We start from the raw sequence: 27914 nt of genomic DNA, 5'->3' as shown, positions 1-27914 counted from the left end.
ATACAGATAAGTGGAAGTGTGAGCTCGGACTCTTTCTCTAAATTCATGGAATTCTGGTGAAGTTGTTCACTACTCCCATCACAGAACATGAAAACATCTTTTAAAAAATTAGGAACGAAAGATAGCCTACAAGACTATAAAAAGAAAATTGATGCTATCTTCTAACTCTTAGCCAGATGTCCCCAGACAACAACTGTACTAAACAACTAAACAACTGTTCAGATCCTTATATTTTTCTTTCCCTTTCGCTTTGTTTATAATTTCCTTCTACGTTAACTTCCAGTTCTCCTTTAGATTACCATTCATATATATTTGTTCTCCTTGCAGATATGTAGTCTTGGAGCATATACTCTGATAAATATTCAAGCCTTTTTCAAAATTCCCATTTCCCTTCCTCTTTTCATCCTAAGGCAACTGTTGCTTGGTGGCTGCCATCATATATTTTTCATGTATTTTGCAATTTCAATCTGGTCTTTATTCCTCCCATTACCTTCAATTTGTTGGGGGGGGGGGGGTCGTGTGTAGAGCAACTTGAAAAACTGCAAGTCTCTTCTGGTGTGAGAAAATTGGTCATCTGCAAGGTTTCTCTCATGCCTGCGCATGGGGAGCTGGAGCTGACAGAGGTTGCTCACCCACTCTCCCCGGATTCGAACTGCTGACCTATCACTCAGCAGTCCTGCCAGCACAATGGTTTAACCCATTGTGCCACTGGGGGTTCCAATTTGTTGGGTAAAGTATTATTTACAAAAGGGTTAATAAATAAGACAATCTCCATTTTGAAATCTCTACCCAGTTCGGTTTTATTATGCGCCCTGAATGAATGTGGAAAGTAAAAGCATCAACTGTCTTTTCTTGCAGTCTTTCAATGCATCCAAGTCCATGTCTTGTTCTTATTTCTAGTCCTGAGATTGCTTTTGGACAGGGATGGTGATGGTGGTTTAGAGAAGGGACATGAATTTACATAAATATGGGTGTAGGTTTGTGTGCAAGTATACACATTTGGATAACATATTTGTACAAGATACTATCTGACTGTCCACTGATGTCTGATAGTAATCCTAGATAAAAGTGAGAAATTCCTGCACAATCATATTTTCCTTTGTTGCCATTGTGTTACAAAGCTAGTCACCTAATATGATACTGTAAATTTTTGTTCTGTTAGTTAGATAGCATCAGATAAATTATATAGTTCCCACTCCCAATCCTCATGACCAACTGAAGAAAATATAATATTGAAATTAAAAGCAATTGAGAGACCAAGAATAGCACTCCCACTCCCCCCCCCCCCCCACCACATTGGCATACCAAAGTGATTTCTGATTCAGTAATAAGCCAAAATCTGGATGGGTATGTACAGAAAGTCTAAAGGCTAATTTCTGATCTCACAGTAACCCATTCTGTGGCTCTATATATATATATATATATATATATATATATATATATATATATATATATATATTCTTGGAGGCATATAGGAACCATGGTTGATCATGGTAGAATGAAAAATGCCAGCTTTTAAAAATGGGGGTCTGTGGGATTTGGTGGATTCAGATAAAACCTGGATATTCTCCCAAAAGATCCTAGGATATGCTGGATGCAGGTCTCGAGCCACATAATTCTCATCTCACTTCCTAGAAGGTTGCCTATAAATTAGCCAAAACCCTCTTAAGCATCTTAATCAAAGAGGATATTATTGATTGAATGATAGTAATCATATACCCCTGGCTTAAGGGTGGGCTTTTCTAGGAGCAGGCTACACAACGAAACATTGCTTTCAAGTATTATACTGAAATGCGTATCAATTATGAAAATTAGCCACAGGACCATTAGTAATTAGGCAATAAAGCATATTCATGAAATGAAATCAAAATAAGCTAAAAGCTGAAGTGGTTTAAAATGATTTTTTGCAATATGTAAATTCTTAAATGTCTTGATTCATGAATATATTGCGAGGTAAACAGTTGTTTTATTCTGTAATTTGGGATCTTGACTTGAATCTGTAGAATATGGTAAAATACTTGATTCACAGTTTCAAGACTAACCTTTCATCATATTATGATTGCTTTTCAATGCATCTTGAATTTTCTAAGCAGCTAAAGTAACATTATGTTAATAAATCTTATGCTCCTGTTCATGATTTTATGCTCACAGTACAACTTACTTGTTAAGTATTTTGCATCTTTTAGCACTTGAAAAGTTTTCCAGTTGTAATGATTCTTGAGTAAGAAACGCAACAGCAAGGTGAAAGTAATTGTTCCAAAGCTGTAGGTCACAAAGATTAAAAAAAAATGAAAGTAATCAATATTACATGACTAATTTATCTTAACAGAGTTATTTTTAAGATATAATACACACACACACACTCTCACACACACAAACAGAGCCATTCCACACTACCTGCTCCTATAACCCAAGATCTGATTCCAGATTATCTGCTTATCCCAGAATATCTGGCAGTGGAGACTCATATATTCCAGTGTAAAGCAGAGAATCTGGGATCAGAGCCTGGGATATAAGATAAAGTTGTGCATGAATGTAGTTTGTCCCGTTTCCTTCACATCTTTCATTTCTTTTGGCATGTCGGGAGCACGTAATGAGAACCCCCCTCCCTGAATGAAAATCAGCCAGACATGAAAGCAAGTGGGAGTCGAAGCCAACTCTTTGGCATCACAGTCAGGGCCGGCCCCACCATAAAGGCCAGTGACGCCGCCGCCTCGGGCGCAGGTCCCGGGGGGCGCCGTCAGGCTGGGAGGGAGGCGGGGCACCGCTCTGACGGTGCCCCGCCGCCCGACCAGTGCGCCCTGGCCTTGTGGCTCCCTCTTTCGCCCTCTTCCCTCCCCGGGCGGCGAAGCCTGGTTCCTTCGCCGCCCGGGGAGGGGAGGAGGAGATCGCTCCTTCCCTCCCCGGGCGGCGAAGCCTGGTTCCTTCGCCGCCCGCGGAGGGGAGGAGGAGATCGCTCCTTCCCTCCCCGGGCGGCGAAGCCTGGTTCCTTCGCCGCCCGCGGAGGGGAGGAGGAGATCGCTCCTTCCCTCCCCGGGCGGCGAAGCCTGGTTCCTTCGCCGCCCGCGGAGGGGAGGAGGAGATCGCTCCTTCCCTCCCCGGGTGGCGAAGCCTGGTTCCTTCGCCGCCCGGGGAGGGGAGGAGGAGATCCCCCCTTCCCTCCCCGGGCGGCGAAGCCTGGTTCCTTCGCCGCCCGGGGAGGGGAGGAGGAGATCGCTCCTTCCCTCCCCGGGCGGCGAAGCCTGGTTCCTTCGCCGCCCGCGGAGGGGAGGAGGAGATCGCTCCTTCCCTCCCCGGGCGGCGAAGCCTGGTTCCTTCGCCGCCCGCGGAGGGGAGGAGGAGATCGCTCCTTCCCTCCCCGGGCGGCGAAGCCTGGTTCCTTCGCCGCCCGCGGAGGGGAGGAGGAGATCGCTCCTTCCCTCCCCGGGCGGCGAAGCCTGGTTCCTTCGCCGCCCGGGGAGGGGAGGAGGAGATCGCTCCTTCCCTCCCCGGGCGGCGAAGCCTGGTTCCTTCGCCGCCCGGGGAGGGGAGGAGGCGATCCCCCCTTCCCTCCCCGGGCGGCGAAGCCTGGTTCCTTCGCCGCCCGGGGAGGGGAGGAGGAGATCGCTCCTTCCCTCCCCGGGCGGCGAAGCCTGGTTCCTTCGCCGCCCGCGGAGGGGAGGAGGAGATCGCTCCTTCCCTCCCCGGGTGGCGAAGCCTGGTTCCTTCGCCGCCCGGGGAGGGGAGGAGGAGATCGCTCCTTCCCTCCCCGGGCGGCGAAGCCTGGTTCCTTCGCCGCCCGCGGAGGGGAGGAGGAGATCGCTCCTTCCCTCCCCGGGCGGCGAAGCCTGGTTCCTTCGCCGCCCGGGGAGGGGAGGAGGCGATCCCCCCTTCCCTCCCCGGGCGGCGAAGCCTCCCTCTTTCCAACCCTGGCCGCGCCTCCCACGCTGCGTGGGAGGCGGGGCCAGGGCGAATAGCATGGGAGGCGGGGCCAACCCTGGCCCCGCCTTCCACCCAGCGTGCCCTGGCCCCGCCTCCCACGCAGCGCGGGAGGCGGGGCCAGGGCACGCTGGTTGGGAGGCGGGGCCAGGGCGCAGGAGGCGGGGCCGGCGGGGGGCGCTTTTCAGCGCCCCCGCTTAATATTTAAATTTATCTCCGACCGGCCCTGATCACAGTTTAATCTTTTTTTTACTCCCCCAGCAAACAAAAAGTAAACCCTCATTCCCTGAAAACTACTCTCTTCTTCCAGGAGGTCATCACTTTTCCTTACCTGTGGGAAGGCTCCTTAAAATGACTTTGAATAGAAAAAGTGTGTGGCTGGCTGGCATGGTGTAGCCCAGGAGATAAAGTGTGTGCACCTGCAGCCGAGCACCTTCCAGAACTTGCTTCTTTGCTTTGGAAAAAGAGTGTATGTGAGGTGTACAGGCTCAGGAAGTGTGCTTGCCAGGGCCTGCAGCTGAGCACTTTCTCTAGAGTAAGACATTCTTACTCTAGAGGAGGTGCTTGGGTGCAGGTACAGGCAGGAGTGTGTGTGTGTGTGGCATGCAGGCCCAGAAAGTGTGTGCACCTGCTAATGCTTGCGTGTGTGCTGCGCAGTCCTTCTGGTGCCTGCAGCCAAGCACCTCTTCTAGAGTACAAAGAAATAGCAGGTAAGAAAAATGGGCTGATAAAAAATGGATCTTTTGGCACCCAAGAACAAAAGCAGATATCTGCCATCCCAATTTCGGGATGTTCCCAAAAATGGATCAGGGCCCCCACCGAATGCCAGGAGATGAAACGGGTCAAGGTTTGCCCCAAATGCACAACCCTAATATAGGATAGTGTGAAATATCCATACACAAGCTAATAAGACATCATCATGCTATGTTCATTCTTGATAGAATTGTTGCATGTGGCCTCAATATGAATAATGATGCTTAAACAAAACTGCCCTCCTTCCTAAATATTGAAATCAAAGGCTTTATGATGATATATAAACAAAACAGAATACAACTCCATGAGCATTTATTTGTACTATAGAAAGGCCAGAGAAAATTATCGTCTTCCTTAAAATGAGGAAAAGAACAAAACTATATTGACAATTGTTCATGCAAGCTCCCATGTTGGAGCCACAAAATTTGATTTTAGTAAAATCCCAACCTTAAACAAACAGTTCAAATATTGTACCAAGTAAAATAATAAATGATCCATTTTTGTTCGGCTAAAATTGTGATAATTGTCTTAAAACTAGGATAATGAAAATGAAGATAATATACTTTAAAACCAATAAAATTATTTAGATACCTTAAAATCATTACATGACAGCAAGAGGACTAAGTGCTTTAATGGGAACAAAATCTAAATGAAGAGCAATACTTTCAACTTTTCTATGGACTTTTAAAATGCCGTTGAAATAGCAGCAAAAAATACATCAAATGACTTTTCTTGTAGAAGCCTACGTCAATGATCTAAATAGGTTCTTTTCTATGACACAGCAATATTATGTGGTGCATTCACACCATTTTTCACAAGCTTGATATGACTGATGAATCATATAGTGACAAGTCGCTTCCTGGCAAATTGCTTGCTGGGAAGAAGTGGGACAAGGTATGCTCCCTTCCTCACCTTCACTCAGAGAATGTTAGTTCAGTTCAACAGCAAAACAATGAGGAGTCACTATCTCCTCCAGTGAAGTTCTCTCTTTCAAGACTGGCCTGAGAACATAGGTCTCTCATGACAAGAACTGAAAAGTTTTTAAGAATTTGTTTAAGATGTGTACTAACTCTGAAGATACCTGTTCTTGCAATATATGTACTTATATTCCTGTTGTTTGGCTGATATTCCCTGTGCCTAAACTCATTTCTACAGCAAGTTCCATGTAGAGCAGATCTGTGGAATCAATTTGTCAGCTGATTCAGTGGGAGCATATTACTTAAACTAGCAGCTGGATTTAGAGGTTTTATATACAGTAGTTTAATTTGAAAATGCTAAATATAAATATAATAGAAGCAAAAGTAACTACTGATACCGCCTGGTCAAGAGTTTAACTGAATCTGCCAGGTCAAGTTCAGTTTTCTGCTGCCTAACTTTATTGAAGAAGCAGAGTTTGATAAAAGGCTGAGTTGTGTTCTTAAGTGAAACTTCGCCCAATCATAGGGGATGTTCAAAGAAAGCCTATTTAATTTACAGCATCAGTGCCAATGTGGTGTACTGGTATGAATGTTAAACTAGGACTAGGACTCTGGGAGAACAGGGTTGGATTAGGGATTTTGATGTGACCTGTAGATAAACATCAAGTGTCAGTTCAATAGAGAATTGCCCCTCCTTCTAACTCAGCGTTTCTCAACTGGGGGTCAGGACCTCTGGGAGGGTAGTGAGGGGGTGTCAGCGGGGTTGCCAAAGACTAATATTTTCTGTTGGTCATGGGAGTTCTGTATGGGAAGTTTGGCCCAATTCTATCATTGGTGGGGTTCTAGGGGCTCTTTGACTCTAGGTAAACTATAAATCCCAGCAATGACAACTCCCAAATGTCAATATCTATTTTCCCCAAACTCTGCAAGTGTTCAAATTTGGGCATATTGAGTATTTGTGCCAAGTTTGGTCCATATCCATCATTTTTTGAGTCTACAGTGCTCTCTGGATGTAGGTGAACTACAACTCCAAAACTCAAGGTCAATGCCCATCAAACCTTTCCAGTATTTTCTGTTGGTCATGGGAGTTCGGTATGCCGGGTTTGGTTCAGTTCCATAATTGGTGTAGTTCAGAATGCTCTTTCTTTGTGAACTATAAATCCCAACAGCTACAACTCCCAAATGACAAAATCAATCCCCCCAACCCCACTAGTACTCAAATGTGGGCGTATCAGGTATTGGTGCCGAATTTGGTCCAGTGAATGAAAATACATCCTGTATATCAGATATTTACATTACAATTCATAACTGTAGCAAAATTACAGTTCTGAAATGGCAACGAAAATAATTTTATGGTTGGAGGTCACCACAACACGAGGAACTGTATTAAGGGGTTGCGGCATTAGGAAAGTTGAGAACCACTGTTCTAACTAGTCATTCAACTCCCTTTACTAATGTCAGCAAAAGCACTTGGTGATAGTTGGAAACTCTCCAGACTCTCTGGCCATCTGCCAAGGTGGTGGGGTGACACAACCCTGATCCATTCCTTTTTCCCTGCTCTGACCAGTTCACATTGGATTGTCTATGTGCAGAGTTGCTCTGGAACCTTACAAAACTTTGCTTAATGTGGAGCTTAATGAGTTCAGTCTGGTTTGCCCTGGATTAAGAACCAAAAATACCTGGATGTCATTTGGATACCCAGGTGATTTCTTGTACACTTCAGATTTCAGGATTAGAGTAGACAATCTCTCAGTAAAGTGGCAAAGGCAAGAGCTTAGCCCATCCTGGGCCCACATAAACGCACCTAGCCTTGGTTAGGGGAAGCACCGAAAGAGCTGCTGCTATTACCATTTCCCTGATCAGGTAGTGGTTGGTGTCACCGATAAGCAAGTGGAAGATCATTCTTCTTCCTGTTGCTTAGATGCCTCCCTCTCACCTGTTGCTGCTGCTGCTGTGACTGTTGCCATTGTGCTGTCTTTTGCCAGTGAGGCTGGTTCTGTTCCAAATCCTTCTCAGTCAGGGTAGTGCTGGTATGCTCCTCTCCTCTAGTTTCTGAACGGTAGAGGCTATCTCTCCTGCAGTCGCAGGACAGAGAGCTGTGTTTGGGGTCAGCGACAGCAACAACGGACCAATCTTAGAGCATTAATAACAGTCCAGGAACCAGAGGAGAGGGGTGCACTGCCACTGTCATAGAAGAAGCCTGAATATGGATCCTTTATGACTAAGGAGAAAATGGTGACAGGCCTCAGCAGCAGCAATAAGTGAGATGAGAGGTGCCCTGTACAAAGAAGGAGAGAAACAAACCAACTCAGAGCAGTCCAGAAGTGAATGTGCAATACAGGGATTATGGCACAAGGAAAGGTCCATGGGCAGTAATGATGGGTATCCCATGTGCATTGGGAGGATTTTGGAGAGTGCAGCAGTGCCAATCATTTTTGATGTCAACTTTTCCATGTCCCCAGAAATGCACATGCTGTTGTAACAATAAAGAATTTCCTTTCTGGATTCAAGAGTAGAAGCCGACAAGTCAGCAGCCTCCAGACACAGCCGCACTTGCAAAACAGCACCTCTGGTAGCCACTGCACCAAACATTCAAAAAGGCCTGAAGCAGTGTGGTGGTAAAAAGAAAAAAAACTAACACTAACCTGTAAATCGACCCAGTTTTTTAGATTAATTTTTGTTTAAAAAATATCAACTTATACTTGAGAGTATATAGTATGCATATTTTACTAACTATGAAGACATTTCTTTCTTTCCATCCTATATTAAAAGACCTCCAAGTCGGCTACAATAACTGTGCCACCTTAAAACAATTGAAACAACACTGATCCTTTAAAAAACCTTAATGTAATTCAAAAATAAAAATAAATTGTATAATATTCAAGTGTCTTACCTGTAGTTCGAAGTTTGCTTGATCAAGAAACTTCTTGTTTAGCATATCTGCATACTGATTAATTGCTCGCAGGAAGACTCTGAAAGTTCAGGAGAAAATCACATAATTACACACTTAAAACTGGCACCTTTGTGAGTTTGGCATTCCAATTAGATATAAATCTGAAACTGTCTGGGAAGTAGATAATCTGCAGCACACATTTGACAAGCAATGTCATCATATCGCTATTAAATATGCAAAATTATATGTAGAAGCTCAAAATTAACCAAGGAAATTAGCATATGTAGAATAGAAGAAACAAAAGCAATCCTTTGGATATGTCAAATTCTCTTTTATAATACCATGATATCATCAAAGGATAATTAATAATTCCATTTACTGATAAGTAAAATTTAAGTGCTTCATAAAGCCCATGTACTAATATTATTAGTTTAGAATTCAAAATATACTCAAATAGAATCAACAGCTGGGGAATAAAGGTTTGGAACATGCAATTTTTAAATTTTTTTACAAGTACAGTAGAGTCTCACTTATCCAACATAAATTGGCCGGCAGAACATTGGATAAGAGAAAATCTTGGATAATAAGGAGAGATTAAGGAAAAGCCTATTAAACATCAAATTATGTTATGATTTTACAAATTAAGCACCAAAATATCATGCTTTACAACAAATTGATAGAAAAAGCAGTTCAGTACACAATAACGTTATGTAATAATTACTCTATGAATTTAGCACCAAAATTTTGCAATTTATTGAAAAATTGACTATAAAAACATTGACTACTAAAAGGCAAACTAGGTTGGATAATCCAGAACCTTGGATAAGCGGAGCTTGGATAAGCGAGACTCTACTGTATGTATTCGTGTATTCAAAAAGTGAGAAACCTTAAATTACACTAGATAAAAGTGTATAGACTCCCAAATAGGTCAGATATTATACTGTATATGAAACGATATTCCTGCAAGAGCTTAACAAACCTGCATAACCAAGTGTTCTGCTTTCAAGAAAGTATTCCAGCACAGAATTGTTTAATTGGCATTATTAGCCTGTCAGCTAATGCCCTAGTAAACTGACATGTCCTTTCTGCAGACAATAGACACTGTAGGTTTGTGTCATTATCTTTGGAAGGCTTGCCATAATAAAGGGCAGACTCTAAGACTCCTTCCAAATGACCTCTCTCATTGTGCACAATAGCAATCTGTGTAAAAAGGAGCTCACATTATGACACAGGTAATAAACTTAATTACTCCTAATACATTTCAGGATCAAGCAATAAAAGAGAGTCTAGAAGCTGAGGACATATGGCATTTTGAATGCTTCCTTACAGAAGAGTCAAGGATCACTAGGGCCAGTTAAGGACAAATACATAACACAGTAAAATCTTGACTATATTTGTTCCTCTCTATTCCAGATTCTCTTAACCATGGAGATACCATTTATGGGCATGCCTAATTCAAAAAGGATTCTAGATACATGTAAGTTTATTTCCTGTAAATTTCTCTTTCAAAAAGCTGCTTCTTCTTTTTTTTTTAAAAAATAATAATCTCCTTATTGTTACAGTACTGTCCCATTAGGCAAAGCCAGATGGAAAACAAAATTATATGAACAGGGGCAATTTTTTGTTAGAAAATCATGCCTTGGTGGTCATTCTCTGGGAAACCTCTCGTGTATCAAGTCACTGATTCTTCCTTTCATGTTTGTCATGCTTAGTTTCAAACGCCACATTGTGACAGTCATGCAGTAATTATGGGTAGTCAATAATAAACACATTATCCACAACATCAGTGTAAGAAGAGCTGTGGCCATGTGCCACATATTCCACTCTTGTGGTCTTTGAACCCCCGTACCAGTTCTCCAACCTCTCAATCAGCATGGTTTTATCTTCTAATCCAGTGGTTCTCAACCTGGGGTCCCCAGATGTTTTTGGTCTACAACTCCCAGAAATCCCAGCCAGTTTACCAGGTGTTAGGATTTCTGGACGTTGAAGGCCAAAAACATCTGGGGGCCCCAGGTTGAGAACCATTGCTCTAATCACTCAGAGAGCATATGAAAAGTAGTAAAAACAATTCTAGAGCCTTGTGGTATCCCTCAAATACATGCATTATTCTCTGTGATCCTCTTCAAAATGGCAATGTTAACTGAAGTAACATCACTTCTTGTTGCCATTTTGAGATGGACTACAGTAAGAAATAGAAGTATTGTGGCTTACAGAAGTGGCTGTGGTTTCATGGGGGAGACTGATGGTGGAACATGGACCTCAGACCCCACTAGGGCCCCTTCATAGAAACATAGTTGGAAGAGACCTCGTGGGCCATCCAGTCCAACCCTCTGCCAAGAAGCAGGAAAATCGCATTCAAAGCGCCCCTGACAAAGCATCCAGCCTCTGCTTAAAAACCTCCAAAAAAGGAGTCTTCACCACACTCCGGGGCAGAGAATTCCACTGCCGAACAGCTCTCACAGTGAGGAAGTTCTTCCTGATGTTCAGGCGGAATCTCCTTTCCTGTAGTTTGAAGCCATTGTTCTGCGTCCTAGTCTGCAAGGCAGAAGCAAACAAGCTTGCTCCTTCCTCTCTATGACTTTCCCACATACTTGTATGTCCTGCTCACTTCAAAGGATCAGTCTGAACGCAGATCAGAGATGGCTGCTCTCAAATCCAATCTTTATTGAAGAACACATGACTTTGGAAAAGTCAGGAATGACCCAATGTTTACATACAACTATTTTTATAACTTTTGATGCTACGTAACACCACACGTAAATATCATCATCAAGTCCCACCCCCAATATCACATTACTACCATTTTCACACACTAAACCAATTATAATTGTTTATACTTTCGGCCCCAAGTTCCCAGGCATATTCTATCTTCTTCTGCCAGGTGCTCCTGGGATTGTTTATGTTATGACTCCCAGTTACAGGGCTGAATTACCAAAGCCCTGTAACTGGGTTCCATGACATGGTGCCCTCCTTTTCTTCGTCCTCCTCTTCGGTTCTTCTTTCATCACAAGCCTGAAACAAAACAATAATTCTATGTGTCCATTTTGTCCAAAGTACCCATATATTTTTTCAGTAAGCTACGATGGAATACAGGGTGTATTTTCCCTAAACTTTTTGGCAATGCCAACTGGAAAGTCACCTCGTTGATAACACCCTGTATTCTAAATGGTCCAATATATTTAGGGCCCAATTTTTTCGAAGGTAGCCCCAGTTTGATGTTTTGGGTACTTAGCCACACTAAATCTCCTTTCTCCAATTTATCACCTTCCACCCTCTTTCTGTCTGCGAATACTTTATACTTTTTATGTGCTTCTTTTAAGGATGCAGTCACTTGACTCCAGCATTCCATCATTTGCGCTTTCCATTTCCCTGCCTCTGTTCCCTCATTCTCTGTCCATCTTGGCAGCTGGGGCAGAGGCTGTATTTCATACCCGTAAACTACTTCAAAGGGGGTTTTATTTGTTGCTGAATGTATAGTCGAATTAAAAGCTAGTTCTGCAAAAGCCAACCACCGAGACCAGTCATTTTGTCTCATGTTAGAGTACATTCGAAGGAACTGCCCAAGTGTCTGCTGAGTACGTTCTACCGCCCCATTTGTCATGGGGTGAAAAGCAGAACTTAAACTCCTTTCTGCTCCTAGCATTTCTAGGAATTTTTCCCAAAATTTTGCTGTGAATTGTACTCCTCTGTCACTGACCACTCTACTGGGACATCCATGCAGTTTGTAAATGTGGTTTATGTACAATTCAGCTAGTTTCTCGGCTGATGGTAGTTTCGTCAGTGCTATAAAGTGGGCCTGTTTAGAAAACAGGTCCAATACTGTCCAAATATAACGATGTCCTTTGCTAACCGGTAGTTCCCCCACAAAGTCCATAGCTACACATTCCCAAGGTCTGGTAGGTTCTGCTACTGTTTGTAATAATCCCATTGGCTTCCCTCCTCTCGATTTATTTCTGGCACAATCATCACATTGAACAACATAATTTTTTATGTCCTTCCTCATCCCTGGCCACCAGCAATGTTTTGCTATTGCTTTTGTTGTTTTTGTAATTCCTGTATGACCAGCGCTCTGGTTGTTGTGAAAACGATGCAAAATCTTGATCCTTAATGTTGCTGGGATATACAGTTTCTTGTTCACAAACCAAAATCCCCCCTTCTGCTCCCCCTGTTCTGCATTGGATGCGATCCACTGGTCTCCTTCATAAGACTGTTTCAGCTCGTTTCCCCAATTATCTTTTCCGTCGAGTTCAACCATAGCAGTGTTCTCCTTTTGGGTTTGTGCTCTTGTTCTGACAGCTAAGCCCCATTGTTTGTCAGAGAATATTGTTCCCTCTTTTGCTGTGGGTATTCCTTCATGTTGAGGCATGCGTGAAAGAGCATCTGCCAAGACATTCTGCTTCCCTTGAAAAAACTTTAATTGGAAATCGAACCTGCTGAAGTATTGTGCCCATCTAATCTGTTTGGGGGACAATTTTCGAGGGGACTTTAAATACTGGAGGTTCTTATGGTCAGACCAAATTTCAAATGGGATTCCGCTTCCTTCGAGAAAGTGTCGCCAGCATTCTAAGGCTTTTAATATGGCTAGTGCCTCTTTTTCCCATATCGGCCAACATTTTTCAGTTTCGCTGAACTTCCGGGACAAATATCCACAGGGTTTTAAGTTCCCGTTTTGATCCTTTTGCAATAGTACTGCCCCATACGCACAGTCTGAGGCATCGCAATGGATTATGAAAGGGCTCCTGATATCGGGGTGTTTTAGAATGGGTCCTTCTGTGAAGCATTCTTTTAGGGTTTCAAATGCCTTTTGGCATTCTGGCGTCCAACTTAGTTTGGCGCCAGGAGCTTTTACTTTTGCTGTCTCTCCTTTCCCTTTTGTTTTTAAAAGTTCAGTAAGGGGTGCGGTTATTTGCGCGAAGCCTTTTATGAAGGATCTATAAAAATTTGCAAACCCCAGAAACGATTGCAATTGCCTCCTTGTTTGAGGCACTCCCCATTCTTTTACATCTGATACTTTAGCTGGATCCATAGCTAACCCTTCTGGAGATATCCGATACCCCAGAAAGTCAATTTGAGTTTTATTAAATTCACATTTGGACAGTTTTGCGTACAGCTTTGCTTCTCTTAGTCTCTGCAAAACTTCCCGGACCAATTTCACGTGCTTTTCCTTATCTTCAGTCACAATCAAGATATCATCAAGAAATATGAATACCCCTCTGTACAACAATGGGTGCAGTATTTCATTTATAAGCTGCATAAAGCACCCGCCTCCATTTTTTAATCCGAAAGGTAAAATTTTATATTCAAAATGGCCGAATGCGCAGGAAAATGCAGTTTTCCAAGTATCCTCCGGTTTGATCCTTAATTTATGATATGCTTCAATTAAATCAAGTTTAGTAAATATGCTCCCTTTTTTCAATACGGTAATTAAATCCTTTACTAAGGGCATAGGGTATTTATTGTCCTTAGTAATTGCATTTAAATTTCGATAATCAATGCACAATCTTAGGGAGTTGTCTTTCTTTCTCCTGAATAACACTGGGGCCCCGAGAGGAGAATTGGATGGCTTAATGAAGCCCCGCGCCAGGTTTTTATCAATGTATTTCCTCAATTCCTCCTTCTCCTGCACAGACATGGGATACACTTTTGGTTTTGGTAAGTTTGCTCCGGGGGTTATTTCAATTTCTACTTCTATATTCCTTTTGGGAGGTAATTTACTTGCCTCTTTCTGATTGAACACATCCACAAAGTCTCTGTATTCAGGTGGCAATAGCAGTGGGTCTATTTCACCTTCTTCATCTCCCTCGTCCTCCTCTTCTGCAATCTTGCTTATCTCCCATTGCGTCTGCTGTTCTTTAAATGCTAGGCTCTTTCCTCTCCAATCTACTTCGGGATTTGCCTGTTCGAGCCATGGTATCCCTAATATTACGTGGTATGTGGCAATAGGGGCTATCACAAAGGATATTCTTCCTTCCCATTTGCCTATTTTACATGGGACCTCCCGTATTTCCTTTGTAGATACTTCCCCAGTAGCAACTGATCCGTCTAGCTGCGAAAACGCAATTGGGGAGTCAAGCGCCATCTGCTGGCATTTCAACGCTCCTGCTAACTCTGGAGTTATAATATTCCTGGAACAACCACAATCCACAAATGCCTTGCAGGTGGCCCGATTCTCTAGCCCCGAGAGGCAGATTGGCACTACTATCATGCGTTTGTCCCGACTCACCAATTTTTCTGAAGATTCTGGGGCTCGCACCTCCTCCTCCGCACGCCTCCCGGTTGCTGGCTTGGGCTTTGAGGGTTTTGGCGGCTCCCCCTTCCGTGCCCAGCATTCTGCTGCTCGATGGCCCGTCTTCCCACATACAAAGCATCCCGGTTTAGGTTTGTTGTCGTCTCCTCTGGAGGGAATCCCCGGCCTCCCTCCGGGTCTTTCCTGCTTCCTCGTTTCTCCTCGACCTCTCGCCACCGGTCTTTGCTGGCCGCCGCTGCTCCTGAAGCGCTTTACTTGGGCCAGGGTGGATTCAACGCGCCCCGCTAGTTGAATCCATCCCTGGAGCGTTTCGGGGTCATCTCTGTGCGCTGCCCAGCTGAAAATCTCGGGGCGTAGTCCCTCTTTAAATAATTCCACTTTGGTCACTTCAGACCACTCTGGTACCCTTTCCGCGAGGTGGAGGAATTCCTCTGCGTACTCGGGCACCGTTTTGTCCCTCTGCTTTATTCCTCTAAGCTGGTCTCGAGCTCTCAATTGCTCTAGCCGGTCTCTGAACCGGTTTTCCAGTGCGGCGAGGAAGCGGGGCACTGACCTCAGGCATGGGTCCTGTCTGGCATGTAGTTGCACATACCAGCTGGCCGCTCCTCTCTTTAGTGTGTTGCCGATGGCCCGAACCCTGCTTGCTTCGGAGGGGAATGTGTGTGCATTGTCTTCCATGTATCCCCTGATGCTAATTAGAAAAAAGTTCAGTTCGGCTGATTCCCCTCCGTATTCTAGCTTGAGATCTTCCCTTCTTGGCATCCATTCAGCGGCCCGTTGATGCTGTCTGGGAGGCATGGGGAAGGGTTGCATCGGGTTTCCTTGGATCACGCCGCGCCCCACTCCGGTGGTCATTCTGCGCGGCTCCCGAAATCCTGCCGCCGCTGTCGGCCCTTCCCCCCATCCGCATACTGGCCTCGCTGTAGCCTCCGCATCTCGCCTTTCCCCGTCGTACTGCACATCCTCCTCCTCTTCCTGGATCTCCTGCTCCTCTCCGCCTTCGTCTGCTAATCCACTGGACCCGATCCCTGGCCCCAGTGGTCTTTCCACCCCGACGCCCATCCGGGGGGTTGGGAGCTCTGTTGGAGATGGCGGCCTCAGAGTTCCCAGAGCTCGCTGGCGCTCCACTTCGCGTGCCATTCTGTCTCTGAACTCCAGCTCCTGCCAATATTCCTCGTCTCCCTCGTCCCTTGCCGCCGCGGGACTCTGCGTTGAAGCTCGCTGTCCCCTCTGGCTCCAATCGCCTCCTTTGCTTGGCTCTCTCTCGGCGCCATATCGGATGTGCTCTTTTTGGAGATTCTCTTCCAATATTGGCACTATTCTCCCCACGGTATCCGACAGCCTGGATAAATGAGTTTCCAGGATGGATAACCGCAGGGCCACGGTCTCCGGCATGCTTCCTCCAGATCCCCAACTGGTTTCTGCCGCCGCCGGAACGCCTCTTCCCCCTCTGGGAATCCTCTGGGTCACGCCGTCCGGCTTGGGGTACCCCGTAGAGGAAGCTATGGCTTGCAATGTCTCTTCTGCCAACGGCAGAGCTCCCAGCGGAGGCCCCTTTGCTCCGTCATGGCTTTGATCTCCTTCCCTGCTCATTATCACTTCACTGCAAATTTGCAGGAGGGTGAGAACTGGATTCCTGACTTAATTGTCCTGCTCACTTCAAAGGATCAGTCTGAACGCAGATCAGAGATGGCTGCTCTCAAATCCAATCTTTATTGAAGAACACATGACTTTGGAAAAGTCAGGAATGACCCAATGTTTACATACAACTATTTTTATAACTTTTGATGCTACGTAACACCACACGTAAATATCATCATCAAGTCCCACCCCCAATATCACATTACTACCATTTTCACACACTAAACCAATTATAATTGTTTATACTTTCGGCCCCAAGTTCCCAGGCATATTCTATCTTCTTCTGCCAGGTGCTCCTGGGATTGTTTATGTTATGACTCCCAGTTACAGGGCTGAATTACCAAAGCCCTGTAACTGGGTTCCATGACACTTGTACATGGCTATCATGTCTCCCCTCAGCCTTCTCTTCTGCAGGCTAAACATACCCAGCTCTTTTAGCCGTTCCTCATAGGGATTGTTCTCCAGACCCTAGATCATTTTAGTCGCCCTCCTCTGGATGCTTTCTAGCTTGTCAACATCTCCCTTCAATTGAGGTGCCCAGAATTGGACACAGTATTCCAGGTGTGGTCTGACCAAGGCAGAATAGAGGGATAGCATGACTTCCCTGGATCTAGAAGCTATACCCCTATTTATGCAGGTTCAAATCCAGAGCGCAGGGTGAGCTCCCATCAGTCAGCTCCAGCTTCCTATGCAGGGACATGAGAGAAGCCTCCCACAAGATGGTAAAACATCTGGGTGTCCTCTGGGCAAAGTCCTTGCAAACGGCCAATTCTCTCACACCAGAAGTGACTTGCAGTTTCACAGTAGATAATCTACAATATGTGGTTTGATAGGATGTATCATTCTTAATCAATAGTCCATAGTTTTTAAGTATACTTGTATTCACTGAAGTCCAAACAGCAACATGCATACATTCACCTCCACTGAGGTTTGATACAAACATGCATCCACCTACACTGAGGTATAAAGCAGACACGGATCTTGCATCCACCTTCACTGAGTTGTGATGCAAACTGAATACAAAATGGAGTCCTGAATCTGAATATGCTCAGAATAATCACATGTCTATAACTCCTACCACAGCAAAGAGGCAAGTGAAACTAGCAAATCAACATACACATAGAATACAGTTTAGCAAATATATACATTATCAAATAAATAGTGAAAGGCTTGGGAGGTTGATATTTCCAACAGAGCTGACAGACGAGATCTCACAGATTTGAACTGGCAACCTTCAGTCCAGAAGTCCAGCCGGCACAAGGGTTTAACCTATTGCGCCACTGCGGCCAGAAGAGATGAAAGATGTATGGTTTTACTTTACAGAGCACATGATTAAATTTTGAAGCTCAGTGCCATAACATGCAATGATGGTTGCCAAGGTTGGCTTTCAAAGGGTAACAGATAAATTCCTATTTATGGAATGCTTATACTTGAACCATTGTATTAAATCAGGAATAAAGTTGCACAATCACAAACTATTCTGGAACTCATACAAATCCAGCAGATTTGTTCCCTGTTACTTTCTAGATTACACCACAGGAGGAGCAAGTAGTACATTTAATTCTATTTAAAAAGTAGCATTCAAAGCTTGGACTCTGAATACATGTTTCACTTTGAGAAACTTCCAGGAGGACAATCGGAAAGATGGAAGATCCTAAAATAATGGAGGAAATGCATTCTGAAGCCTTCTTTTTTCTTTTAAAAATGTATGATCTACTGAATCTGTGAATACATTTATTTCTCAAATACTTCACAGAGTCTATCAAGGGAATCTCTTGCTTTCTTGCTGACAGATCTGAACCTTGATCATTAAAAGTTGATGGACACATGCAGAAACTAGTGTATTAGAGAAAGCTTATTTGGATGTAAGTTTCAATAAAATGCTTTTATTCATCAATGTAAACCTATACATTAATAGAGAACTTAATCTCTGACTGTGCCTTCCTTTTTGGTAAAAATCACCTTTTATACACAAGAGAGAAGTGGTAGTAGACCTGAGGGTAACTCCAACTTTTGCTAATTTTGGGTTTGGGCAGAAAAAAGAGTTGGGCATAAAATGTAATAGAGTATCATGGAAATGAATAGGCTTGAGCCCGGATCTGTTTTTAGCTGTTTCCTTCGGCCAATCTGGCTGGTCCGGCTTGTTCGGTTGGTGGTAATAGTAAGGGCTCAGCCTCCATGTTTTTTCTTCTTCAGTCAGAACAGAACAGTGGCTGCTGAAAATTGACTGCCTTCAGTTACAAGTGTAGTGTGAAAGAATGGTACCCGCTAGAAGGAAAGAAAGCACAAGGGGGGGAAAGGTAAGGCACCACCCTGGGGCCTGCAAATCAAGAGAAAAAAAAAGGCTTATTTAAAGAAGCCCAGGCGTGGGATAGATCGCTCTTCCTTCTCTGCTGTGGGAAGTGGGGATTCAAGCCTACTTAAAATGCCTTGGAAGCTTGCTATGTAGGGAGGGAGAGAGCGCCATGTGTACCTATCTCCTCTAGAGTAGCATTAAACCCGACATTAATGTCTTAATGAAGGATATAAAAACAAACAATGCCTAAAATGATGGGAAGGTGAACCTGGGAAGTCCCCACCATAATGGGCCAGATAGAAAACAAATATTTCAGCTCCCCTGACTGATTTCTGTCCTCCCGAATCCGGGAGGCTCCCGAAAAATGGATCGGGCCCCCCACCGAAATCCGGGACACTGAAACGGATTGCAGTTTACCCGGATTACACAAGCCTATAAATGAATATATGTGGACAGTGTTTTGAATAAGAACATTCTGAACTGTAGCCTTCTGTTGTAGATCCTACTATTTAAGTCTGCTATAATATTGACTTTCGTGACACATTTTATTCATAGACCATAAGCTATAGCAACACTCTACAACATTGTATTTCCTGAATTCTCATTTGTAATAAGGGTCAAAATGAAGGTCAACAAAACCAAAACTCATTACTACAGACAAACAGTCTGACTAAAGATAGGTTTACATTTTCCTTGCTTTAGGTCAGAGATTATCTATGCCTTATCAATTACAGTCCTCTCTCCATATTTGCCCTTTTGACTTTGTGGATTTGACTATGCACGGATTTCATTAAAATGTTGTCTCTAGGAATCTCTAGGTCCTCCAGTGCAATTCCAGGATCAGCTGGGAGACTAGAAATTCCTAGAGCGATTTTCTCTCATGTAAAAAACAAACAAAACCAATTTCTTTATTGCGTTTTTTCACTTTCCCGGGAGTCCTTTCCCCTAACTCTAGCAAATGTGAAATGCTGACTGTAACTATTTTTCTCTAAAGGTACCTCTCTTCTATGATTGTCAAAGTAATTATGACACCTCATGAGCAAACTCTGAAAATTGAAGATATTTTCTTCCCATCTTCTGCTGTTCTTGATTAGGACACTTAACATTTAGAACAAGACTCTAAAATATAAGCACAACTGGAATGGCAAGCAGTCTATAGGTATGTGCATATATACAAAATATAACACGGGATGAAATGGCTAAAAATAAAAGTATAAATACATGACTTGCTTTGCTTCAACAGTGTAACAGAAAATAGTAATACAGCTGTAGAATCTGTTCTGCCTTTTTGGCCTGAAAGTACTTGTGTTGCTGACACTGTTGTAAATGCGTCACTAATACCAAAAAAGAGAAAGCCTTTACTGAAGCTTTAGGTAATCTTCCTTTTGAGTTACACAATAACTGTCACATTTTAAAGAAGGCTATGACATCCTTTTTTTAAAAGAAAGGAAAAAATAAAGAAAAAGAGACAATAAAGGTGTTAAAGTGATCTAGGACTGCATTTTTTTTCATGTCAGGAGCAACTTGAGTCGCTTCTCAAGTGAGAGAATTGGCAGTCTGCAAGGACGTTGCCCAGGGGATGCCCGGATGTTTTTGATGTTTTTACCATCCTTGTGGGAGGCTTCTCTCATGTCCCCACATGGACCTGGAGCTGATAGAAGGAGCTCATCCGCACTCTCCGCGGGTGGGATTCGAACCTGGCAGCTTTCAGGTCAGCAACCCAACCTTCAAGTCACTTAGTCCACTATGCCATCTGGGGGCTCCTTAGGGCTGCATTATAGAAAGGACATAGGTAGCAGATAGCAGGAGGGAATGAACACATCTTAATCCAGGATACAAATATTTATTTATACTTCCTCTCAGTAGCAAAGTCTCTGTGTTATGATTTGTTTTGTTCCATTTATATGCAACACAAGTTTTTTGCTCTTTGCCACTGACGTGCTTTATTGTTCAACTCAGCTATTGTGTGAATTCATTTCACTGCAGTTTTCTATAAACACTAAATTCAAAAGACAAGACTGTGCAGTAGCACTGGGTCATGGACTAAGCATGAAAGCCATTTATAAAATCTCCAATTGTTGTAATTTGGCAGGTGGCACATCTACAATGAAGAATTAATGGAGTTTGACACCATGTTAATGTTGTAGATCAGCCTGAGACTGATGGTTTCACTGATGCTTTAGAGAGGATTATGGGATTTCTGGGGGCATGAAGTGATGTAGATTTAAGTAAAGGGAATGATGCTTCTGTCTGTGAGAAAGCTGACTGAAAGTGCAGGCCTTCAAGGTCAGACCAAGCAGCCAGAGACATTAGATAAGGAAGTGTTGAGCGTGGAATTAGGTGATACCGAAGCACCTGCAGATACAGAAATCAACACAGGCCTTTGTCCTCAGATCAGAGCAGACAATAGACATCTCAGGACAGAGTGTTTGTGTGGGAAAGTTGGGGAGAGATCTCAGGGAAGACGAAATGCTTTCATGGGCGGCTTTTAATCGGTAAGTTGTTTACTTTCAAGTTAGTTCAGACAACCTAGCATTTGGAGTAAGAAGCTAGGCCTGAGTTCCTGGTCCATGTTCCAAGTTAAGATTTAGTTTTAGGATTCAAGTATATTGGAAGTTTCCATGTTACTGTTCATGATCAAGTTTTTCTAAGGATACCTTTTGCTTGTGGACTTAAGCTGTTATTGTGATTTTTGGCTATTCCTGGATTGTATTATCTTTGAATCTGTTTGAGACTTTTGGAATCTTGTTGGATTATTGCTTATTGCTAAACCCTTTTTGGATAGACTTCTCCTTTCTCTGTTCCTGAATTTTTCCAATAATTTTGATATATTTTTCAATAAACTGTTTGCCTATATTCTGGACTCTTGAGTGATGCTGTGATCATATGGGTTTCCAGGCCTGGGGCGCAACAGTTACCAGCTATGGTTCAATGCTATGGAATCATGGGAGCTGGTTTTAAAAAGTATTTAATCTTCTCTGCCAAAGAGTCTTGGTGCATCACTAAAATCAGCAACTCCCAGGATTGAGTCATGGCAATGAAAGTGATGTCAAACAACCAATTTTTCTCTTGAGTTTGGGATGCAAAGCTTCTTAATATTTATTCAAATGTCAATAACTGAATAAAAAGGTATTGTTTTTCAGACAGAAATCCCCCTTTCTCATCCTGGAAACATATCTGCTGATCTCTCTTCTATGGGGACATGAAAATCATTTTCAGGAACAACTAGCAACTCAGCCCCCTTAAAGACCATTTTTGAAAGTTTATCACAATGTGATTTGAAAACTTAGGGTTAACAAAAAAAGAAACACATCAGTCTTGAAGCCTGCAAATTAACCTTGGCCAAGCTTGCTCCTTTTTTTCTTCCAGCAATATCCATGTGCTGGTTATGTCAGACAAGATCATATTATCTACAGCATATGGTGCTCTAGTCGTGCGCATGGAAGAAAAAAACCTTTATGTGCATGTTTAAAAAAATGAATTCTTAAGCTTTATTTTAGATCTAATTGCACCCCTTTTTCTATCCAACATTAGAAAAGAAAAATGTTTTATGCAGTAATCTTGCATCTTACAACATTAACTAATCTACTTTTTTGTAGAATAATAATTTACATATTTTGCCCTATGCATGTTAAAGGAGCACTAAAAATAGAAATCGTTGTGATGATAACCTCAAGACATTTGGGAGTTTTCACATCTGTGAATTCATGTCAGTTTATAAAAGAATGGGAAATATTAGTTACATATATGGCTTTATTTTGGCAAAAGGACAAGGCTCTCAAGCCACTGATTGGGTCTCATTCATTCACAAATATTCAGGTTAAAAAAGATAACCTTCCCAAGGTAATAAGGGATGCAGAGCATGAATACAAACACAATTCATTTCTCACAATATTCAGTATACTATTCCTGAGAATACAACTACATTTTACATAAATCTTTATTTACCCGTGCCAGTGTTTTGGAATTACAATGATGGGGTCATATCTTCCTCTTATTCCTTAAATGACAAGATGGAGGACAAAGGGGGGACAATCGGTTGAAGGTGTTTTTTTTTAAAAAAAAAAAATCACTCAGCTATGCGCTGGATCTCATATACGCACATGTGAATCTGCTTATATTTATATCTGAATTTTTTTTTTTTTTTAAAAAAACACCTTCCACCAGATGTTCCCCGTCCATCTTCCATCTCGTTCCGATACAGAGGACGCCAGTGAGGATGGTGGGTGACCCAAACCCGGGACTAACAGGTCTGTGTGCGGATGTGCAGCCAGGTCCCGGGATGTTTTACTTCATATTTAAAACCTAGATTTTGGCGCTGTCTGGATGTGCCCTAACTGAGAGAATGAAGTTGATAGTATAAGGTTTCATAAGCATAAGGCTATGCCACTTAATTTGAGGTCAGTCCAGAGTAGCAACACTCTAGACCAGTGATTCCCAAAGTGGGCGCTACCACCCTCCGGTGGGCACTGGAGTGATCCAGGGGGGCGGTGATGGCACCTATTAGGTCATGGGGCGGGGCCAGAGGGGTGAAACCTCTTCCCAAGTGCCCGAGACAGGGCTGAGCACCTGAGGCACCTGTTAGGACACACAGGGGGTGGAGCTAGAGGAGTGGGCAAAACTTCTTCCCAAGAGCCCGAGACAGGGCTGAGGATCTATACCTCTCCTGAGGCACTTGTTGGGACACAGAGGGCGGAGCTAGGGAAGGGGGCGGGGTCTCCTTCCAAGAGCCCGAGACAAGGCTGAGCCTCTATACCTCTCCTGAGAGGCCTTTCAGGATTAAGGGTGGGGCTGGGATGGGGGCAGGGCCTCTTCCGAAGAGCTGATCCTCTATATACCTCTCCTGAGGTGCTTGTTAGAACATGGGGCGGGGTATAGAGATTCAGCCCCATCAGGCACTTGGGAAGAGGCCCCGTCCCCTCCTCTAGCCCCACCCCCTGTGTCCTGGCAGGCACCGCAGGACAGATATAGAAGCTCAGCTCTGTCTCAGAGCTCGTAACTTCGCCCATCCCAGTCCTGGCTGCCCATTTGTGGCCCCGCCCACCTCCCCTTGCAGCCCTGTACCTTGGACTAGGGGAGAGGCTCAGCCCCGCCCTCTTGAGCAGGAGCCATGCCCACCCCTCTAAGCCACACACCCCTTTCCAGGGGCGCTGAGTCATATTTTTTCTGGAAAGGGGGTGGCAGCCCAAATAAGTTTGGGAACCACTACTCAAGGGTGGTTCTAGTATACAGTAATGGCAGGACAGAGATCAGACCATCCCACTGGGTTAAAATCAGTTTGGCCTCACTGGGCCATCATCTGACCTCAGAGGTCCCCTGTTGCTGCTCCCAGAATGTCACAGAGCTCCAGAGTGCTCCTAGCTACATCCGAGCACATTTTTCACAATAATGGGACAAGGGAGAAGGAAGGGGCAATTTCTGTGATGGTCTGTGTTGATGATGGGAGGGAAACATGGGTCCAATCTATCCCATTTTCCCTGTGATGGATAGTGGCACCTGTTCATGTGGATGGTGGATTTGTTTGAATTAGAGCCTGTCCAACTGTCCACACTAAACACATAGTGTAGGACTGTTCCTGAGAATTCCCCAACATCTCCTGATACATGTCGTGTGCATATCCAGGAGTGATTTCTGACGAATGTGGGCAGGGAAATGGCTGCAGGAGCAAGGGGTATCTCTCTCCCTAAGGCAGCATTGATGCTTTCACCTGTCTGTGGAATGACCCTCAAGTTATTCATGGGGTCATATCAATTGGTCTGTTGGCAAATAAAATAGGTCAAAGCAGGATTGATGACATTTCTAAAGCCATGTAAATTCACCATGGAGAACAAGGTTCACTATTTGCCAGTATCCATTGTAGATGCCCCCTTTTCAACATCCTTGATTCTGGACCAGGATCCTATTGATTAGATTCATCTATGTCTGTTTGAGATGTGGTAACCATCATTTTCTCTCTTAATGTCCATGCTAGTGTAAAGCATGGTTGTTCTTATTATTTGAAGATGAGAGTATGGTAGTTTTAAATACAACATTTTCCTTAATTTTTAGGCTTTCCATATTTTTCTTAGTCTCTGATCTGTCCGCAGTAGCCTCCCAATGGGTTGGAGAACCAGAGTTAAAAGCAAATGATAACATTCACAGGGAAGCTTTTTTTTAATTCAAAAGGAACAATAATGTATTCCTGAATGAAACATTTTTATTCTTCTTCTTTTAAAAAAAGCACAATAACTTGTAAGCCACCCTCAGAATTACCAACTACTTCTTTTGTAACAAAATATTTATATCAGGCAAAGAAACGGATGCAGCCTGACATTTACTGTGACAAAGTGAAAGATGTTTTTATGTGCCACAGATCCTAAATGTGTATAGCAATCACATCACAGAATTCCATCTGCCTGGAACAGATAATTTTATATCAGCTTTGTATACCTGTCAAATTGTATGGTGTATCAACAATAAATCCATGCAAGTACAACAAAAAGCTTAGAAACCATGAAGATTCAATTGGATAAAAGGAGGAGAAATTTGACTATATAATTTATATTTTAATTTCCTTCCATTTTATGTGCCTAACTGTATTTCCCCCCCTCTGAAATACAGTCTAACAGGTGTTAAATCAGTCACCTTGTTTGGGGCATTAAGAGACTGTAGCATTACGTTCTGCATGCCTATTGAAGCTTATATCATTTTGTTTCACAACTGGGGCATTACATAGTCTGAAATCATACTCTTGTCTCTTTTTCTGTTCAGTGGCCACTCCTGTGGCTTTAAAAATCCCATACGAGGAATAATTCTTTATGGCAACTCCTGTAGCTGCAAGCAAAGCAATTTGGAAAACATTTTTATGGGTGCAGTTTCTACACAGTGCGTGAAACAAATTGCTTTGCTTGCGACAATATTTACAAAATATGCAGTTTAAGTAATACAAATGGGTTATCAAATTACCATGATGCGAACAGATAGAAAAGTGGTTTCCCATCAACAAATTCATTACAAACTAGCACAAAATAGGATTATTTACTCAGCATCTATTCATTTCCTGCTAATCTCTCACAATGTTATTACAACTCAAGCTTTAAATGCAATTCACTCAAATCTCCTAATGTAATTTATTAATGTAGAACATCTTTTAAAAAAAGTTAGGAAGATTGAAAAACAACTTGGCTAACATCATAAATCTTTATGGAATTAAATCAAAGGTAGGATTCATGACACACACAGATATACAAATAAGTATACTATATTTACAATCAAATTATCCATATCTGCACATGCTATCTATTCAAAAAATAGCTTTATAAGGTGGAAGTGAGTTTTCCGGTCTGCATGGCCATGTTCCAGAAGCATTCTCTCCTGACATTTCACCCACATCTATGGCAGGCATCCTCAGAGGCTGTGAGGTCTGTTGGAAACTAGGCAAGTGGGGTTTATATATCTGTGGAATGTCCAGAGTGGGAGAAAGGACTCTTGTCTGTTTGAGGCAAGTGTGAATTGGCCACCTTGATTAGCATTTTTGTAATAATCTTCATTAAAAGTTTTCAAAATGAAGATACAGTTTTAAAAGGGAAAGGTATAAGGAGGAAACAGGGGAGGAAAGTAGAAAAACGGGAGGAAAGTAGTACAAATGGAATCAAGGTATTATGAGGTATTTCGGGGAAGGTGCATGGGATAGGTCTGTGGGGGAGACAAAAGAGGAGGAAAAATAAAATAAAAAGGGAGGTGGGGATATCTTGTCTTCCAGTCTTCTCTGTGTTTATTCAATGTCTTTTGTCATCTTGTTTAATATGATGCTTTCCCCCTTTTCCTTTAGACTCGATCAGGATCATTTTCTTACTTAATAGCTCCTTTTGCATTTTATTGATAGTCTTGTTTTACTCCATGTTCATATAGTCTTTTAATAGCTGTCAGTCCATTGGAATGCTAGGTCTCCATAAGAGTTTCTTCATTGAAAATGTTAATTTATCCAAAACCATGATTTCCCAGACTTTATCCAGCCATCATTCTTTTAGTGGCGTTTCTTCTGTTTTCTAGTTTCTCACATATACTATCCTTGCTGCAGTTGAGAATATCTTTATTTTTGTCCAGTTCAATATCCTTGTCTGTTAGGCCTAATAAAAGTATTTTGGTTTCATTTGAATTTTTGTTTTTAGTATCTTCTGGCATGTCTCCTGTATCTCTTTCCAATAGTTTCTGACTTTTTGCAGGTCCACCACATATGATAGAATGTGCCATCCTGTACACTACATTTTCAACATTTTTTCTGCATTTTCTTGTACATGGTCCCTAGTTTTTGTGGGGTCATGTACCAATGGTACAACATTTTGTACCAATTTTCTTTTAAGTCCATTTCATATGTATACTTCAGTTTTTTGTTCCAGATCTGTTCCCATTCGTCTAATCTAATAGAGCCACCAATATTAGAAGCCCATTTAATCATGCAGTTTTTTACTAATTCAATTTCGGTGGACCATCCTAATAGTTTGTTGTAAATACGTAGTATACTTTTCTTGTCAACCAATATCATTTTCCCCAGAAGATATATTTTCCATTAAATCCTAACTTCTTGTCTTTGTTATAAGTTATAAAATTCCTTTAATTGCATGTACTAGAACCACACAGTACTGTTGATTTATCTCTTCTTGTGATTTCATCTGGAAGGATCAATTTTGTTTTTTCAAAATTTCCTTATAGGGGCCACCTAGATTAGTACTGAATAGCCTTGCAGCTTGTTTTATATATTTTAGATATTAATACAAACCTTGAGAGAACCTAGTTGACCAAAACTACATGAATACAGAAATTGTCTTATCTGCACAAGATGCACACATTTCCAGTCAAAGGTTATACGAGAAGGAAGTTCGCTGCCACTCTTTGCTATAATGTGTGGCTGAACCTCCAAAATAATTGTTCAGATTTTCCATGTGTTAAATACCAATTGGAAATTTGGGGTCTCATCCTTCATTCCTAGGGATTGGGTTTCTTCTGTCAACAACTATTATACTTTTGCGATTGTTTCATTTAATGAGAGCAAGGAAACCTTTTCTGGTTGACTGAGAGTTGGAATCATTTTTGCATTTGGAACCAAAATCCACCATAGTTGTCAGTATGCAGGAAAAAATGATGTTTTGGAATACAGCATTCTCTCAGAAACCTTCTGGGAAGAATTCAAAATGATGGATATGTAAGACCTAAAAATGACTTGTCCATCAAATCGCCGAAACGACTTGTTCGTACATCATAGTTATTTTC

The 27914-nt window shown here is 42.7% G+C and overlaps 2 protein-coding genes across 2 annotated transcripts in view; both read right to left on the bottom strand.

The window, feature by feature from the left end:
- Window positions 1–27914, bottom strand: part of dock1 (dedicator of cytokinesis 1) — a 557290-nt gene that overhangs the window by 165290 nt on the left and 364086 nt on the right. Inside the window, exons 30-31 of the mRNA XM_062976064.1 lie at window positions 8488–8560; window positions 2162–2268 (exon numbers count right to left, since the gene is read on the bottom strand). Coding sequence (XP_062832134.1) covers window positions 2162–2268; window positions 8488–8560 — 180 coding nt within the window. The remainder of the gene's footprint in view (window positions 1–2161; window positions 2269–8487; window positions 8561–27914) is intronic.
- On the bottom strand, window positions 11120–16741 carry LOC134297720 (uncharacterized). Its single transcript, XM_062976063.1, has 2 exons — window positions 14705–16741; window positions 11120–11493 (listed from the first exon to the last, which is right to left on the bottom strand). The coding sequence occupies exons 1-2, from the start codon at window positions 16319–16321 to the stop codon at window positions 11410–11412; spliced, it is 1701 nt and encodes a 566-aa protein (XP_062832133.1). The 5' UTR covers window positions 16322–16741; the 3' UTR covers window positions 11120–11409.

The sequence above is a fragment of the Anolis carolinensis genome, chromosome 3 (assembly GCF_035594765.1).
Source record: "Anolis carolinensis isolate JA03-04 chromosome 3, rAnoCar3.1.pri, whole genome shotgun sequence".
NCBI lineage: Eukaryota > Metazoa > Chordata > Lepidosauria > Squamata > Dactyloidae > Anolis > Anolis carolinensis.
Note: the sequence above shows the minus strand (reverse complement) of the source record. Positions and strands in the feature narration are given on the sequence as shown.

Bases quoted from the DNA above. Each gene is read 5' to 3' on its own strand.
- LOC134297720 (XM_062976063.1), bottom strand. From the start codon at position 16,321: ATGAGCAGGGAAGGAGATCAAAGCCATGACGGAGCAAAGGGGCCTCCG. The intron at 11,494-14,704 runs GTGAGTCGGGAC...GTTTTGTTTCAG, and splicing joins CAGAATCTTCAGAAAAATTG to GCTTGTGATGAAAGAAGAAC.